This window comes from Scyliorhinus torazame, chromosome 10 (genome assembly GCF_047496885.1).
Source record: "Scyliorhinus torazame isolate Kashiwa2021f chromosome 10, sScyTor2.1, whole genome shotgun sequence".
NCBI classification, from domain to species: domain Eukaryota; kingdom Metazoa; phylum Chordata; class Chondrichthyes; order Carcharhiniformes; family Scyliorhinidae; genus Scyliorhinus; species Scyliorhinus torazame.
The window spans coordinates 257,379,438-257,392,912 of NC_092716.1; the positions used below are offsets into that span (position 1 = coordinate 257,379,438).

Genomic DNA, 13,475 nt, shown 5'->3' on the forward strand with positions numbered 1-13,475 from the left:
CAATGAAAAGCCCCTAGTCGCCACATTCCGGCACCTGTTCGGGTACACTGAGGGAGAATTCAGAATGCCCAATTCACCTAACAAGCACGTCTTTCGGGACTTGTGGGAGGAAACCGGATCAGCCGGAGGAAACCCACGCAGACACAGTGAGAATGTGCAGACTCCGCACCGACAATGATCCAAGCCGGGAATCAAACCTGGGACCCTGGCGCTGTGAAGTAACAGTGCTAACCACTGTGCCGCCCTACTATGTACCTACTACTGAACTCCAAAATGAAGACGCATTGTGTTGACAATGTGAAGAGGCCTTTTAGTGTGCTCGGATGAAGAAAATCAACAGGTAGCTTAGTCATGCGAGCAGAGGTTCAGATTTTGAACAGCAACATACAATTATCTGATGAAAGAAGAGGATTGCAGAAACTCTTAAACTAGATTATTGGTTTTGCAAGATGCAGTTTTCCTTCAATTTCCCCATGGGCATCCTTTCCTACTGTGCTCTTCTGGCCTTGTGGTATAGGTCACTGAATTGGGAAAACCATAAGCCTGGAGCAATGCTCTGGGTTCCAGTTTTGAATCACACCACAGTGGATGGTTAAATTTGAATGTGCGCTCTAAAATAAACCTCAGTCAGCTGAGCCGTCAAGTCCAGGAACTGGACATACTCTGGTTTAGCAGCCAAAAGGGAAAAATTGTGTTGCTGCACAAACGGCCCCCCATCCTTTAGGCAATTGTGTCATTGTAAAGGGAGCTTTAAGTTGCAAATGGCAGTCAACACAGGTTTGAACTCTCGTTTCACCCCACTATCACAACAGGGCAACCAATCAGCATTTAATTTTGTTTTAAAACATTACCACCTGTGGAGAGCTACAATTTGTAAAAAAAAAAAAATCAAAAAAGAATTAAGCATCAAGATTGCATTTATTGCATTTTTAAAACTTCTATACATGTATTCTGAAATATTCTAAAGTTGTCCAAATCAATCTAGTCCTGGGTCATTTAATTCATTATAAATTATTGACAGAAACTCATTCTTAAAGCTTTAAGACAGTGCTTTAAATGCTTGAAAGTTCATTAAGTCAGTTTAATAGCATCTCATAAGTGCAATGCTGTCACAGCCGTGTAGATGATTTCAAGTAAACACGAATATAAAATCATTGAGTACAGAATCTGCATTCATTCGCAAAACAGTTGGTCCACACTAACAAGTCTTTGCAGACAGCAGTTACATTTTAATCATTAAGAAATACATGAGTCATGCCTGATTACAACAATTAGACTCCACTTTTGCATAGCCAACAGATATTTATCTATAATTTAAAGTGAGGTGCTCAGTTTTAGGAGGGGTTCCATTCCAGACATTTGCCTTAATTTGATGCTATCAATTATGCAAAATAAGTCTGACATCTGTCAAAATCTCTAACCCCATCCAGCCCTACAATCCTCCGAGATCTTTGCAATTCCTTTATTCTGGGCTTTTGTACATCACTGGTGTACAAAAGCTGACTGGGCTCGAAGATCTGGAATTCCTCCCCTAAATCATTCCACCATGCTCCCCTGATTCAAGACATTCCTTAAAACCTACCCTAAAATCTCATGTGGTTCAGTGTCAGGTTTTGCCTGCTATGACTCCTGTCAAGTGCCTTGGGATGTTTTGTGTAATATATATTTACTATATAAATTGAAGTTGCTGATCACAGACATTACCTGTGGTTCTCCAGATCTCTATTACGTTAAAAAATGTTGCTCTTATGCATAGTTCGTAAAAAAAACCTCAAATGGTTTATACAATGGTAATGATCAAATATCTTAGTTCCAAATAACAATTTGTACCTCTCCTGAAAAGGTTATTTCCTTTGTTTAGACAAATAAATCAGCTTTAGGACTAGGAACCTAAATACTCAGGTTATCAGAGTCAATTTGACAACACTTAACTCACATTCTATGCTTGAAACTCACATTCTATGTTTGAAAATAGGACAGAAGGAGTAAGGCTAGGTTCTTGAGAAAATTTAAGGGAGTGTAAGGTTACAGAAATATGGGCAATTACAGTTAAAAACATTTCTTTGTCAAACAAATGAAATTATGGCAGAGAACAACAGCTGTAAGTCAACTCCTGCAAATATTTGGATTTGATTACAGTGTTTAGCTGACACTCACTTTCTCACAGAATCCTAGTGCAGGAGGCGGCTAGTCAGCACCCATCCTCCGAAACAGCACCTAGGCCAACGCTCGCACCTAACTGTGGACACTAAGGGGCAATTTTAGCATGGTCAATCCACCTACCCTGCACATCTTTGGACTGTGAGAGGAAACCGGAACATCCGGAGGGAACACGGGGAGAACGTGAAAACCCCACACAGTCACCCGAGGCTGGAATTGAACCCGGGTCCCTGGAGCTGTGAGGCTGCAGTGGTAACCACTGTGCCACCATGCCGCCCCTCTGGAGAATCTAGAAACTAAGAATGATCTGCTGAACACTGCTGCGGGTGAGTCGGGAGAAAAACAATGGGGACATTAAAAGAAGTGTTTTTACAATTTCCTTTGAACACATTAGTTAGTTCTAAAATATAAAACCCAAAATGGGGGAAAAAGGAGATTTGAATGGACAGGACAAGTGTTGACGAGAAGCTGTGTGATGAAACTGCAAGAAAGCTGGTAACCCGAATTACAGATAAAGCAGCCATTTTGTCCCTGGCAAGAAACTACAAACATTGTAAAACGAACAGTTAAAAAAGTATACAATTTAATAATAATTTAAAGCCTCAATTATATTTTAAACAATATTATTCCATAAATTCGTGAATTTGACCAATGTTTTTACCACCAAATATATCCTTTCAGCTTAGTAATGAGGTCAAGTGCATGACTCAAACATTTTTTTAAAATCACATATCACCTGAGATGCTCCAGAATCCTACAATAGGAAATAGTCTGTTCTTATTGTCCACCATAAAACAAAAACTTTATATACATCCATTTAATATTAAAGTTACAATTTTCACATTTCTCATACAAACTGAAACCCATTTGCTCTTGGCTGCTCAAAGTCCATGCTGTACTGTCGAGTCCAATCAATCCGATTCGGTGTGCACATTCCAAAGCAGCGGCACTGGAAGAAGTCCACCAGGTTCTGGCGACAGCCGTGACTGCAATCAATGAAGAACATTTAAGCATCCAGCGCAGTTTTGTTTCTTGCATGAACTGTGCCATCAATGAAAATGTGTCACGCCACCCCCCAATCCCGTGGCACCACTGACAAGGCTGAGTTGGCAATGGATCTACCTGATAACAATACTGCTATTGCTGTCTTTTATTTTGGCCGTCGTCTTTATTGTTTGATTTTTAAAAAAACAGCTGACCAGATGTATAAAAATGATAAATTGCTTGAACTATGCTCAGGATCATTAGAATTTTGTCACTTCAAAGGCAATTTTGGCAGATTGCATGGCAGCTCTATCAATCTTCTGAGCCACATTACTAAATGGTCTAAACTTAAAGATCCTGAACTAGGCGCAACATCATAATTTTTTTTATTTTTATTTTTTAAAGTTAGTGCATAAGCTGAAGCACTTTAATTATAAATTTGCAACAGAGGAGATGGGTTGGAGGCAGTAAAGCACAAACTATAACACAAAAACAGGAGGGAGACCTGAACACCCAGAGAATCTTCCCCCAGGAGCTTTCGGGTGAGGGTGGACAGCTATTCATCAGAAGTCACCCAGTCAACAATAGTTGGCCGGAAATGATAGACGGCCAAACTGGGAGACACTGGAGAGCTGCTAGAATAAGCTCGTCAGCTTGGCTCAATTGGTAGCACTTATGCCTCCAATTAGAAGCAGATTTAAGCTCCATTCTAGGACTTGATATGGCATAGAGTGCAATTCTGAGGGCATGTGCAACTGAGAGACTTATTAGTCTTTGGATGAGATGGTAATCAGAAAATCAATCTACTTTTCCAAAGGTTCAGCTGACTATTATATATCCCGTGACACTATTCAGAGTATTGGGATAGTCGCAGAGTATGGGGATGTTCTCAAGAACTGATCAGGTGCTTCATAAATGCAAGTTCACTATTTTAAAACGTTTTTTAAAATATATTTTTTATTCTCCTTTTTCACATTTTCTCCCAAATGTATACCCAACAATAAACAATAATCAGTAATGAATGTAATGTCAATCCCCATATCAATAACAACGATCCCACCCTCCCACCAAACCCCAGACATTGGCCCGCATGTTAAAATAAACAAATGACAAAAAGGAATCAGAATCAGCCATAGTCACCATTAACACATACAGTCCCCCTCTCCCCAAAATGTTCGATGTAATCCAATTCTCAAAAGTGCATAATGAATAGCGCCCATGAATTGTAGAACCCCTCCATCCTTCCCCTCAGTTCAAGTTTGACCTTTTCAAGCGTTAAGAATTCCAGCAGGTCCCCCCGCCACGCCAGGGCACAGGGTGGAGAGGTTGACCTCCACCCTCATAGGATCCGCCTTTGGGCGATCAACGAAGCGAAGGCTACAACATCTGCCTCTGCGCCCGTTTCCAACCCTGACTGGTCCGACACCCCGAATATGGCCTCCTGAGGGCCCGGGTCCAGTTTCACGTGCAACTTTAAAAAAAAGTTAACATTGACCACAGCCATAAACCTGATTAGGTCAGGCAGTTTTTGCCTTTCCCTACCCGTGACCAAACTGCTGCATTATAATCTACGACTGGAAAGGACTGGAGCTGGTTTATTCCAGCGATGGTTCTGCTGCAAAATACTCACTTGAATGGGTTTTGCTTAAGCCCAAGAGAACGACCGGTGTGAGCACGTTTGATCAGACTGACCCTTTCACTGGTTGTCAGGCCCAAGTAGAAAGTCTAAATGAAAAGAAAACATCTTTTAATTTTTCTTAAACATTTTTCATTTGCCCAGACGTTTTAAAGGCATGTTTAATCCGAAAGATGATTGGAGCCATTTAAGTAAATAATTGGAATGCAGAACAGCACCTGATAATTGGAATTTCCAACTGAATTACATGGCTTGTGTGCACAGCCATGCATTGACGGTGTGCCATGAAATCATCTTACATGGGATCAAATCCTAAATGCTCTACACAGGGGAACCACCAGCCAAAAAACAGACACTTTTCCCACGCTGCCAGCACCCGAAAGACCTGGACCAAGAGAGCATTGGCAGATTCCAGTAGTCCTGTTCCCTTGGCCCATGCACAGCACAGAGCTGGCACACAGGTCACAGTGGAACTAAAGAGATAGAGAAAATAATTGTTTTTTGATGCCACTTCAATGAATTAGTTTGACAATAGTAATGGGGACATCGCACATTGCATTGAAATTAAACATGGGACAGGTGCAAGCTGAAAAACTGGCTCTCAATTTGCACACAAATGAGCCCCTCCTCAGACACACAGGTCACATTCGATGGGAGGCCTGGAGTCCTTTATATTCATACGTGCTTCTTAAAAGACTGGAAAACAGTTTCAGCAAGATATTGAAGGTCACTTCAATCAGGGTGAAAATATTCTTTGCATTTCGGGTTTTCTTTTCAATACATTCACAAGTGGATTCTCTACCCCAAGAGTTGTGGATGTTCCATCGTTGTTTATTCCAGCCTTAAATATAATCAATGTTTTGGTCTCCCACGGAACCAAGGGGTGTGGGCAGCAACAGTGAAGTGGAATTAAAGCACAAGTTCAGCCATGTTTGTTTATAATTAGTGGAGTAGGTACGATAGGCCTTACGGTCTACTCCTGTTTCTATCCCGTGTTCTCGTAAACAATCAACATTAATGTTAGAAATTAAAGAAACAAAATGTGTGCTTGGAATACAGGTAATTTAAGTGCAGCAATTTGGTCATTTTGTACTTGCCAAAATTTAGGTTTTAATTCAGACATTCATAACCACTGACTGGCTACAATTTTTGTATTGATGGCTTCAGATTTCCAAATCAAGGACACCTCCACAGCAGGGCTTAAAAGATCAGTCAGCAACATCTTACATTTATATAGTGCCTTTAACATGACGATAGGTTTCAAGGTGCTTCACAGGGGCGATATAAAGTGAAGTGTGACACTGAGCCACATCAGGAGATATTAGGTCAGGTGACCAAACCTTTGTCAAAGAGTTACGTTTTAAGGAGTGTCTTTAAAGAGGAAACAAGGTAGAGAATTAGAGTGGCGCAGACACCGGAGAGTTGTTGTGACAAAGGAGATGGGGCAGACCAGGGCCATATGGAGGGATTTGAAATCAAGGCTGAGAATTCTGAAGTCAAGTTGTTGCCAAAGCAGGTTGCAAACAGACTGGCAGAGTTTGGAGCAAAAACAATGGCATCAGCCTTCCCAATATTTATCCGGAGGAAATTTCTGTTCGAGTCCTGGATGTTGGATAACCAGACGGATACATTATTGATGGTGATGAAATTGTGATATGCAAGTCCATGCTTGTAGAACAATAAAATCCCTACAGTGCAGAAGGAAGCCATTCGACCCATTAAGTCTACACCGATCCTACCTAGGCCCACGCCCCATCCCCATAACCCCACCGAACCTTTTGGACACGAAGGGCAATTTAGCATGGCCAATCCACCTAGCCTGCATGTCTTTGGACTTGTGGGAGGAAACCAGGGAGAAAGTGCAAACTCCACAGTCACCCAAGGACGGAATTGAACCGGGGTCCCTGGCGCTGCGAGGCAGCCGTGCTAACCACTGTGCTGCCCGTGGCTGGACCTTTAGGTGGGACCTTTAGGTCCAGGAACTGTGATCATGATTAGAACATACAAATTAGGAGAACTAGGCCATTCAGCCCCTCAAGCGTGCACCCCCCCGATTCAATAAGAGCATGCCTGATCTGATTGTGATCTCAATTCCACATTCTTGCCGGCCCCAAATAACCTTAGACTTCCTTGTGAGTAAAGAACCTATCTACCCCTGGCTTGTAAACAGTCATTGACCCTGCTTCTCTGGAGGAGAGAGAGTTCCAAAGACTCACAACCCGCAGAGAACAAAATTCTTCTCCTTCCCTCTTAAATGGGCAACCCCTTATTTTCAAACCGCATCCACTAGTTCTAGTCTCTCCCACGAGGGGCAAAATCCTTTCTGCACCCACCCTGTCAAATCCCCTCAAGATCTGTTTCAGTAAGATCACCTCTCAAACTTCCAAACTCAAATGGATAGAGCCCTACCTGCCCAATCTTTCCTTATAAGCTAACCCCCCCCCACCCGGACTCTGAGGTGGGTGCGGCTGATATTCTACTATTGATTTACCGACTTGATAAACAGGAAGCGAAAATCAACAAGAGTTGGAAAAAGCATCTGAAGGCCAATGACAATGTTTTCTCCCCAATAAACAACGTATTTGGCTAATGACTGCAGTATAGAGATGAATAGAGAAAATTAAAACCAACAAAAACGGACTAGTGGCAGTGACCTGAAAGAATGTAACTGCCTCCTAGTAAACAAAGTAGCGTGGGATATTTATCTTCCCCAGCAATTCTGTACCAGTTGTAAAAGGCACTGAAGAGTGCAATTTGAATTGAACGTAACAGTTAAGAGTGTCCTCATTAATAAACATAACCTGGAGGGCAGCACGGTGGCGCAGTGGGTTAGCCCTGCTGCCTCACGGCACTGAGGTCCCAGGTTCGATCCCGGCTCTGGGTCACTGTCTGTGTGGAGTTTGCACATTCTTCCCGTGTTTGTGTGGGTTTCACCCCCACAACCCAAAGATGTGCAGGGTCGGTGGATTGGCCATGCTAAATTGCCCTTTAATTGGAAAACAATTGGGTGCTCTAAAATTTTTTTTTAAAAACATAATCTGAAGTTGCAGGCAACTGCCAAAATGTTTTCAGTAAGAGCTAATGTTTTGCCATACACTTTAGGCCATTTAGACTTGGCCATCCTTGAAGATTTAATGGTGGAATGTGTTTCCATAATGCTAAAGTACCCTAAAACCTGCAGACATCAATTAGGCACCAATCATTTGAGCAAATCCTTTGCCAAACTTGATTTTGTATCATAATGAAGCAAAAAAAGTTAAATCATTGCTATTTTAAAATATTAATCACGTCACATTTTTATTTGGGAAGTGGAGAGTTCATTTGATTTGGTGTTACAATTCTTCAAATGATAAAGGGTTGCATCAGAATACTTTCATGAAATGTATATGAATGCATATTAAGAATTTTCAGCTAATGCTATTTGGAGAAGGGTTAACTCAACATCTCCCTTTTTAAAAAAACAAATATTTCAGTATTAATCATTGTGCTTTCTGCACCATGCTGAAGGACAACTTATTGCATCATCTTGTTGCACAAATGCAATTCCATGCCTAAATTCTAATGCAGTGCTATCTTACCTGATAGAGTTGATTTAATAAGAGGAATGTCACCCAGGAAGAATGGAACACCACAAGTAGAAAAATCCAAACTATCCATGGAGAACACGAAATTATTTGGGTCAGGAACAGCCATAGTCCATCTTTCTCATAGCTAGTAGTACAATGTAAAGACCAGTCTACAGGAGTAAAACAATATTTGATTATTTGCTGGAATGAAAATGAAATGAAAATTGCTTATTGTCACAAGTAGGCTTCAAATGAAGTTACTGTAAGTTACTGTGAAAAGCCCCTGGTCGCCACATTCCGGCGCCTGTTCGGGGAGGCTGGTACGGGAATTGAACCCGCGCTGCTGGCCTGCCTGGGTCTGCTTTAAAAGCCAGCAATTTAGCCCTGTACTAAACCAGCCCCTGCTTTACAATGTTTACAAGTTTTCCTGTATACCCAGCCTTGACTCAATAATCACATGTAATTACTAGCTGGTGAGACTTCACTTTCATTCTATTGGGTCTATTTCAGAATTTAACTGTAAATACTTTAAGGATTTTTAAATTTCTATGAGGGCTAGTTATTAAGATCTCATATTAAGGTCAGATAACGCATGAACAATCAGTATTCTCAGGGGAAACTGCTCCTGCCAAAATCCAGATAAAGCTACTGCATGAAACTTCAAACCATATACTGTAGCACATTATTCTGGAATATTCATGCAGAATATAGCCAAATGACAGCCACGTTAATATGAAGCAGGTGCTTGATCACTGGCAGGACAAGTGTCTTTGAGCCAACATTATATATCACTGAGGCTAACTCAGTGATAATGCACTGTGGCATGTTGCCACGAAAACAAAGACTTTGCTGAGAGGCAGTTTTGCCTGGCTGAAAAGGCGAGTCTTTGGAGTCGGTCTCGGGATAAGGGATCAGCCATCCAGGATTAAGATGAGGAGAAATTTTCTTCATCCAGAGGGGGTCAGTGGACACTTAGTCGTTGAGTACATTCTAGTTTGAGGACGATAGATTCCCAGGCAGCCAACGGGCCAGATCAAACCTCTGCAGTGCTGCCACATCTGGTTGAGAATGGTGCTGGACAACAACTCAGCAGAGGAAGTGGCTCCAAAATCATCACCATCCTCAATGATGGGGGCGCCCAGTACATTAGTGAAAAAGATCAAGGCCGAACTATTTATAACAATCTTCAGCCAAAAGCCAAAAATTCATCATTAGCTTCCTCTTGAGATCTCAGCATCGTAAATGTCAGTCTCCAGCCAAATTGATTCACTTCACGGGATATCAAGAAACAGCTGAAGGCACTGGATGGAGCAGGGACCTTGGGCCCTGACAATATCCTGGCTGTAGTGAGGAAGACTTGTGCTCCAGGACTAGCTGGGCTCATACTCAAGCAGCTCTGGCATAGCTGCAACAGAGGCAGCTACTTGATGATGTAGAAATTTTGCCCACATATACCCTGTCCACGAAAAGCAACACAAATCCAATCCAGCCAATTACTGCCCCATTATCAGCAAAGTAATGGAAGGTGTTGTAGACAGTGCTACCAAGCAGCACTTACTCAACAACAACCTGTTCACCAATGGTCTGTTTGAGTTCCACCAAGGCCACTCACCTCCAAATCGTACTACAGTCTTGGTTCAAACATGGACAAAAGAGCTGAATTTCAGAGGTGAGGGGAGAGTGATTGCCTTTGACATTAAAGCAGCATTCGCCAGTGTGGCAGCAATGAACCCTAGCAAAACTGAAGTCAGAGGGGAAACTCTCCACCAGCTCAAGTCGTACCTGGCACAATTGAAGATGGCTGTGGTTATTGGAGGTCAATATTGAGAGTCCCAAGACATTGCTGCAGGAGTTCCTCAGGGTGGCACAGTCCCAAACATCTTCAGCTGCTTCACAAGATGAGGAATGGGATGTTCATTGCACCATTCACAACTTTTTAGATGCAGAAATCCATGTCTGCATGCGGCAAGAACTGGACAACATCCAGGTTTGGGTTGATAAGTGGCAATTAACATTCACACCACCCGCGTGCCAGGCAATGGTCACTTCCATCAAGAAAGAATATAACCAACTCCCCATGTCATTCAAAAGCATTATCGTTACTGAGTTCTCACCAACAATAATCCATAGAATAGAATCCTGAGAATTCCTACATTGCAGAAGGAGGCCATTCGACCCATCGAGTCTGCACCGACCCTCCAAATAAGCACCCAGGGCCCACCCTACCCCCATAGCTCGGCACATTGATGGCCAATCCACCTAATCTGCACATCTTTGGACTGTGGGAGGAAATTGGAGCACCCGGAGGAAACCCACGCAGTCATGAGGAGAAAGTGCAAACTCCACACAGTGACCCGAGGACCAGAATCGAACCCGGGACCAGGCACTGTGAGGCAGCAGTGCTAACTGTGCCAACATTAGGCGTGCAAGTTAGGTGGATTGGTCATGATAAATTGCCCTTAAGTGTCCAAACAAAAAGGTTAGGTTATTGGGTTGTAGGGATAGGGTGAAAGTGAGGGCTGAAGTGGGTCGGTGCAGACTCGATGGGCCGAATGGCCTCCTTCTGCACGGTATGTTCTATGTATCTATGTATTGAGTTGGAGATGATCAGCCATGATCATAATGAATGGCGGAGCAAGCTTGAAGAGCTGAATAGCCTCCTGTCATTTTGTGTCCTATTTCTAGTGTTCTTCTGAATGTGAAAATTGGCACCAATTCACATTGCACGGTAATCTAATTCAATGTTTTAAATTAACAGGCATGATAAATGGCAAAGAAAAAGATCCTTGAAGAAAGACACTTACATACAATAGTTCCATAGCCCATCCAGATAACTACTGTAAACAGGAAAAAGAGGAAGGCAACAAAATACCGTTGATTCCACGCACCTGTTCAAAAAAGTAAAATCTGCGATGAAAGAAATCAAGATGTGTGACTGTGAAATTAATTCCAAGCAGTTTGCTATGCCTTTGAGGCCTTGGGTAAATATTTCTTAGCAATAATTACAGCACAATTTTCTTCCCTTTCTACAACCTTTAACATTGTACACAGAAATTAATTTCCAAGTATCAAAAGATCCAAAACATCTGCACCAGAATGGCAAAAAAAAATCAACGCCTCAAGACAGTTTTATGGAAAACAGTGTAATTAGATTTACTCAGTCATCAAGTGGAAGCTCCATCACCTCATCACGGTCCTCTGTCTGAAGGTTGACGGATGAGTTTTAATTTAAACTACTTCCAAAATTGATTCCGATTGAGGTGCCCAATTGGTTCGTGCACGAAGATCTTGTGGCAAAACAAAGACTCACCAATACAACTTGCAATCCATAGACAGTGGTGGTCATACTTGGCTACACAAAGGTCGCAAACAAGACAGTGTTTGGAACGAAGGGGTTTGCGGATCTGAAAATCAACAAACATTTCTCAGTACAACAAATCTATTTTTGGATCTTCTGATAGCTAGCTTAAAAAGGCTTCACGGGGAGCTGAGGTAATAGATCACATTGACAACAAAGTAATTCAATCACAAGTACGACTTTAAGAATGAGAAAGTAAAAAGATAGTGCAGGTGCAATTTGATAACGTTGGATTACTAACATAGTTGCATCACAATTCTATCAATATTTGGATTGGATTGGATGTTTATTGTCACGTGTACCGAGGTACAGTGTAAAGTATTTTTCTCTGAGCAGCTCAACAGATCATTAAGTACACGAGAAGAAAAGGGAATAAAAGAAAATACATAATAGGGCAACACAACATTTACATTGTAACTACATAAGCACTGGCATCGGATGAAGCATACAGGGTGCAGTGTTAATTAAGTCAGTCCATAAGAGGGTCATTTAGGAGTCTGGTGACAGTGGGGAAGAAGCTGTTTTTGAGTCTCGAGTCTTTTGAGAGCTGTTTCTGAGGTATACATGATCATTCTCTATGTTGTTTATTGTAGGGCTGGTTTCTCTGTGGTCGAGGTAGTTGTTGTTGGCTATTTAATTGCAAGGAAAATTGTGTGCCTCAATGACAGAGCTACACATGGATACTGGTTGGTCTGAGCAATATTCCATTTCTTTTTAAACTGCAAAGCCATTAACTGGTCTCACCAGAAGTACTTGCTGATATCTATCAAAATTATCTACACACTGAATCTAGCTGATGAAACACACTGACACTTTAATTGACTAAAGGAGATTTCTTGAAAGGAGGGCAAATTTACTCTTTTAAGTATACTTTAAAAAAGATTTTAAGCACCTAATTCATTTTTTTCTAATTAAGAGGCAATTTAGCGTGGCCAATCCACCTACTCTGCACATCTTTGGGGTTGTGGGGTTGAGACTCATGCAGACAAGGTGAGAATATCCTTTCAAGTATACTTTAAAAAACAAAATTTTTTTTTAATTTTTTTTAAAAAAAAGAGTACCCAATTTATTTTTCCCAATTAAGGAGCAATTTACCTTGGTCAATCCATCTACACTGCACATCTTTTGGGTTGTGGGGACGAAGCCCATGCAAACACAAGGAGAATGTGCAAACTCACAACTAATGATGCTCAAGGGGAACCTGTAGAGGTGGGGTGCTTGGATTTCCAAAAGGCATTTGATAAGGTAGCACATCTAAGGTCACGACACAAAATAAGAGCTTATGTTGTAAGGTGGAACATTTAGCATGGATAGAGGATTAGTTATCTAACGGGAAGTAGAGAGTAGGGATAAATGGCTCACATTCAGTTGTAAATAGTGGTGTCACAGGGATCAATGCTGCCAGTCAGCCGATTTCCTTGCAGTCAGCAGCCATGCTCAGGGACGTCCTGCCTGCCTGCCTCCCCCAAACTCCGGGCCATATTCAATCTTAGAACTGTCCACATAATCTGCGCTTTGTGACGTTCACACGCCACATTTGCTCCCTCCTCACCCAGCAGCTTGTGCCCTTGCACCACGTCCAACAAACATTTATCAGCACATTGCACAGGCGTCCAGGGGCAGGCACACTGATCGCACACATACTGCCAGAATCAATAGCCAGTCTGTCCCCTTTTGGCTACAGAATCAGCAAATGTGATATATTTCAAATAAGAGTTTTCAGAGGTCGGAAAAACATCGCAAAGGGTGGAATTTCATTGTCCAAAAGTCA

At 42.0% G+C, this 13,475-nt stretch overlaps 1 protein-coding gene across 1 annotated transcript in view; it reads right to left on the reverse strand.

Moving 5' to 3' along the window:
- Positions 1-899: 899 nt before the first annotated feature.
- Positions 900-13,475, reverse strand: part of zdhhc13 (zDHHC palmitoyltransferase 13) — a 65,989-nt gene continuing 53,413 nt past the window's right edge. Inside the window, exons 13-17 of the mRNA XM_072466718.1 lie at positions 11,657-11,750; positions 11,151-11,234; positions 8,359-8,516; positions 4,775-4,869; positions 900-3,146 (exon numbers count right to left, since the gene is read on the reverse strand). Coding sequence (XP_072322819.1) covers positions 3,008-3,146; positions 4,775-4,869; positions 8,359-8,516; positions 11,151-11,234; positions 11,657-11,750 — 570 coding nt within the window. The 3' untranslated portion in view covers positions 900-3,007. The remainder of the gene's footprint in view (positions 3,147-4,774; positions 4,870-8,358; positions 8,517-11,150; positions 11,235-11,656; positions 11,751-13,475) is intronic.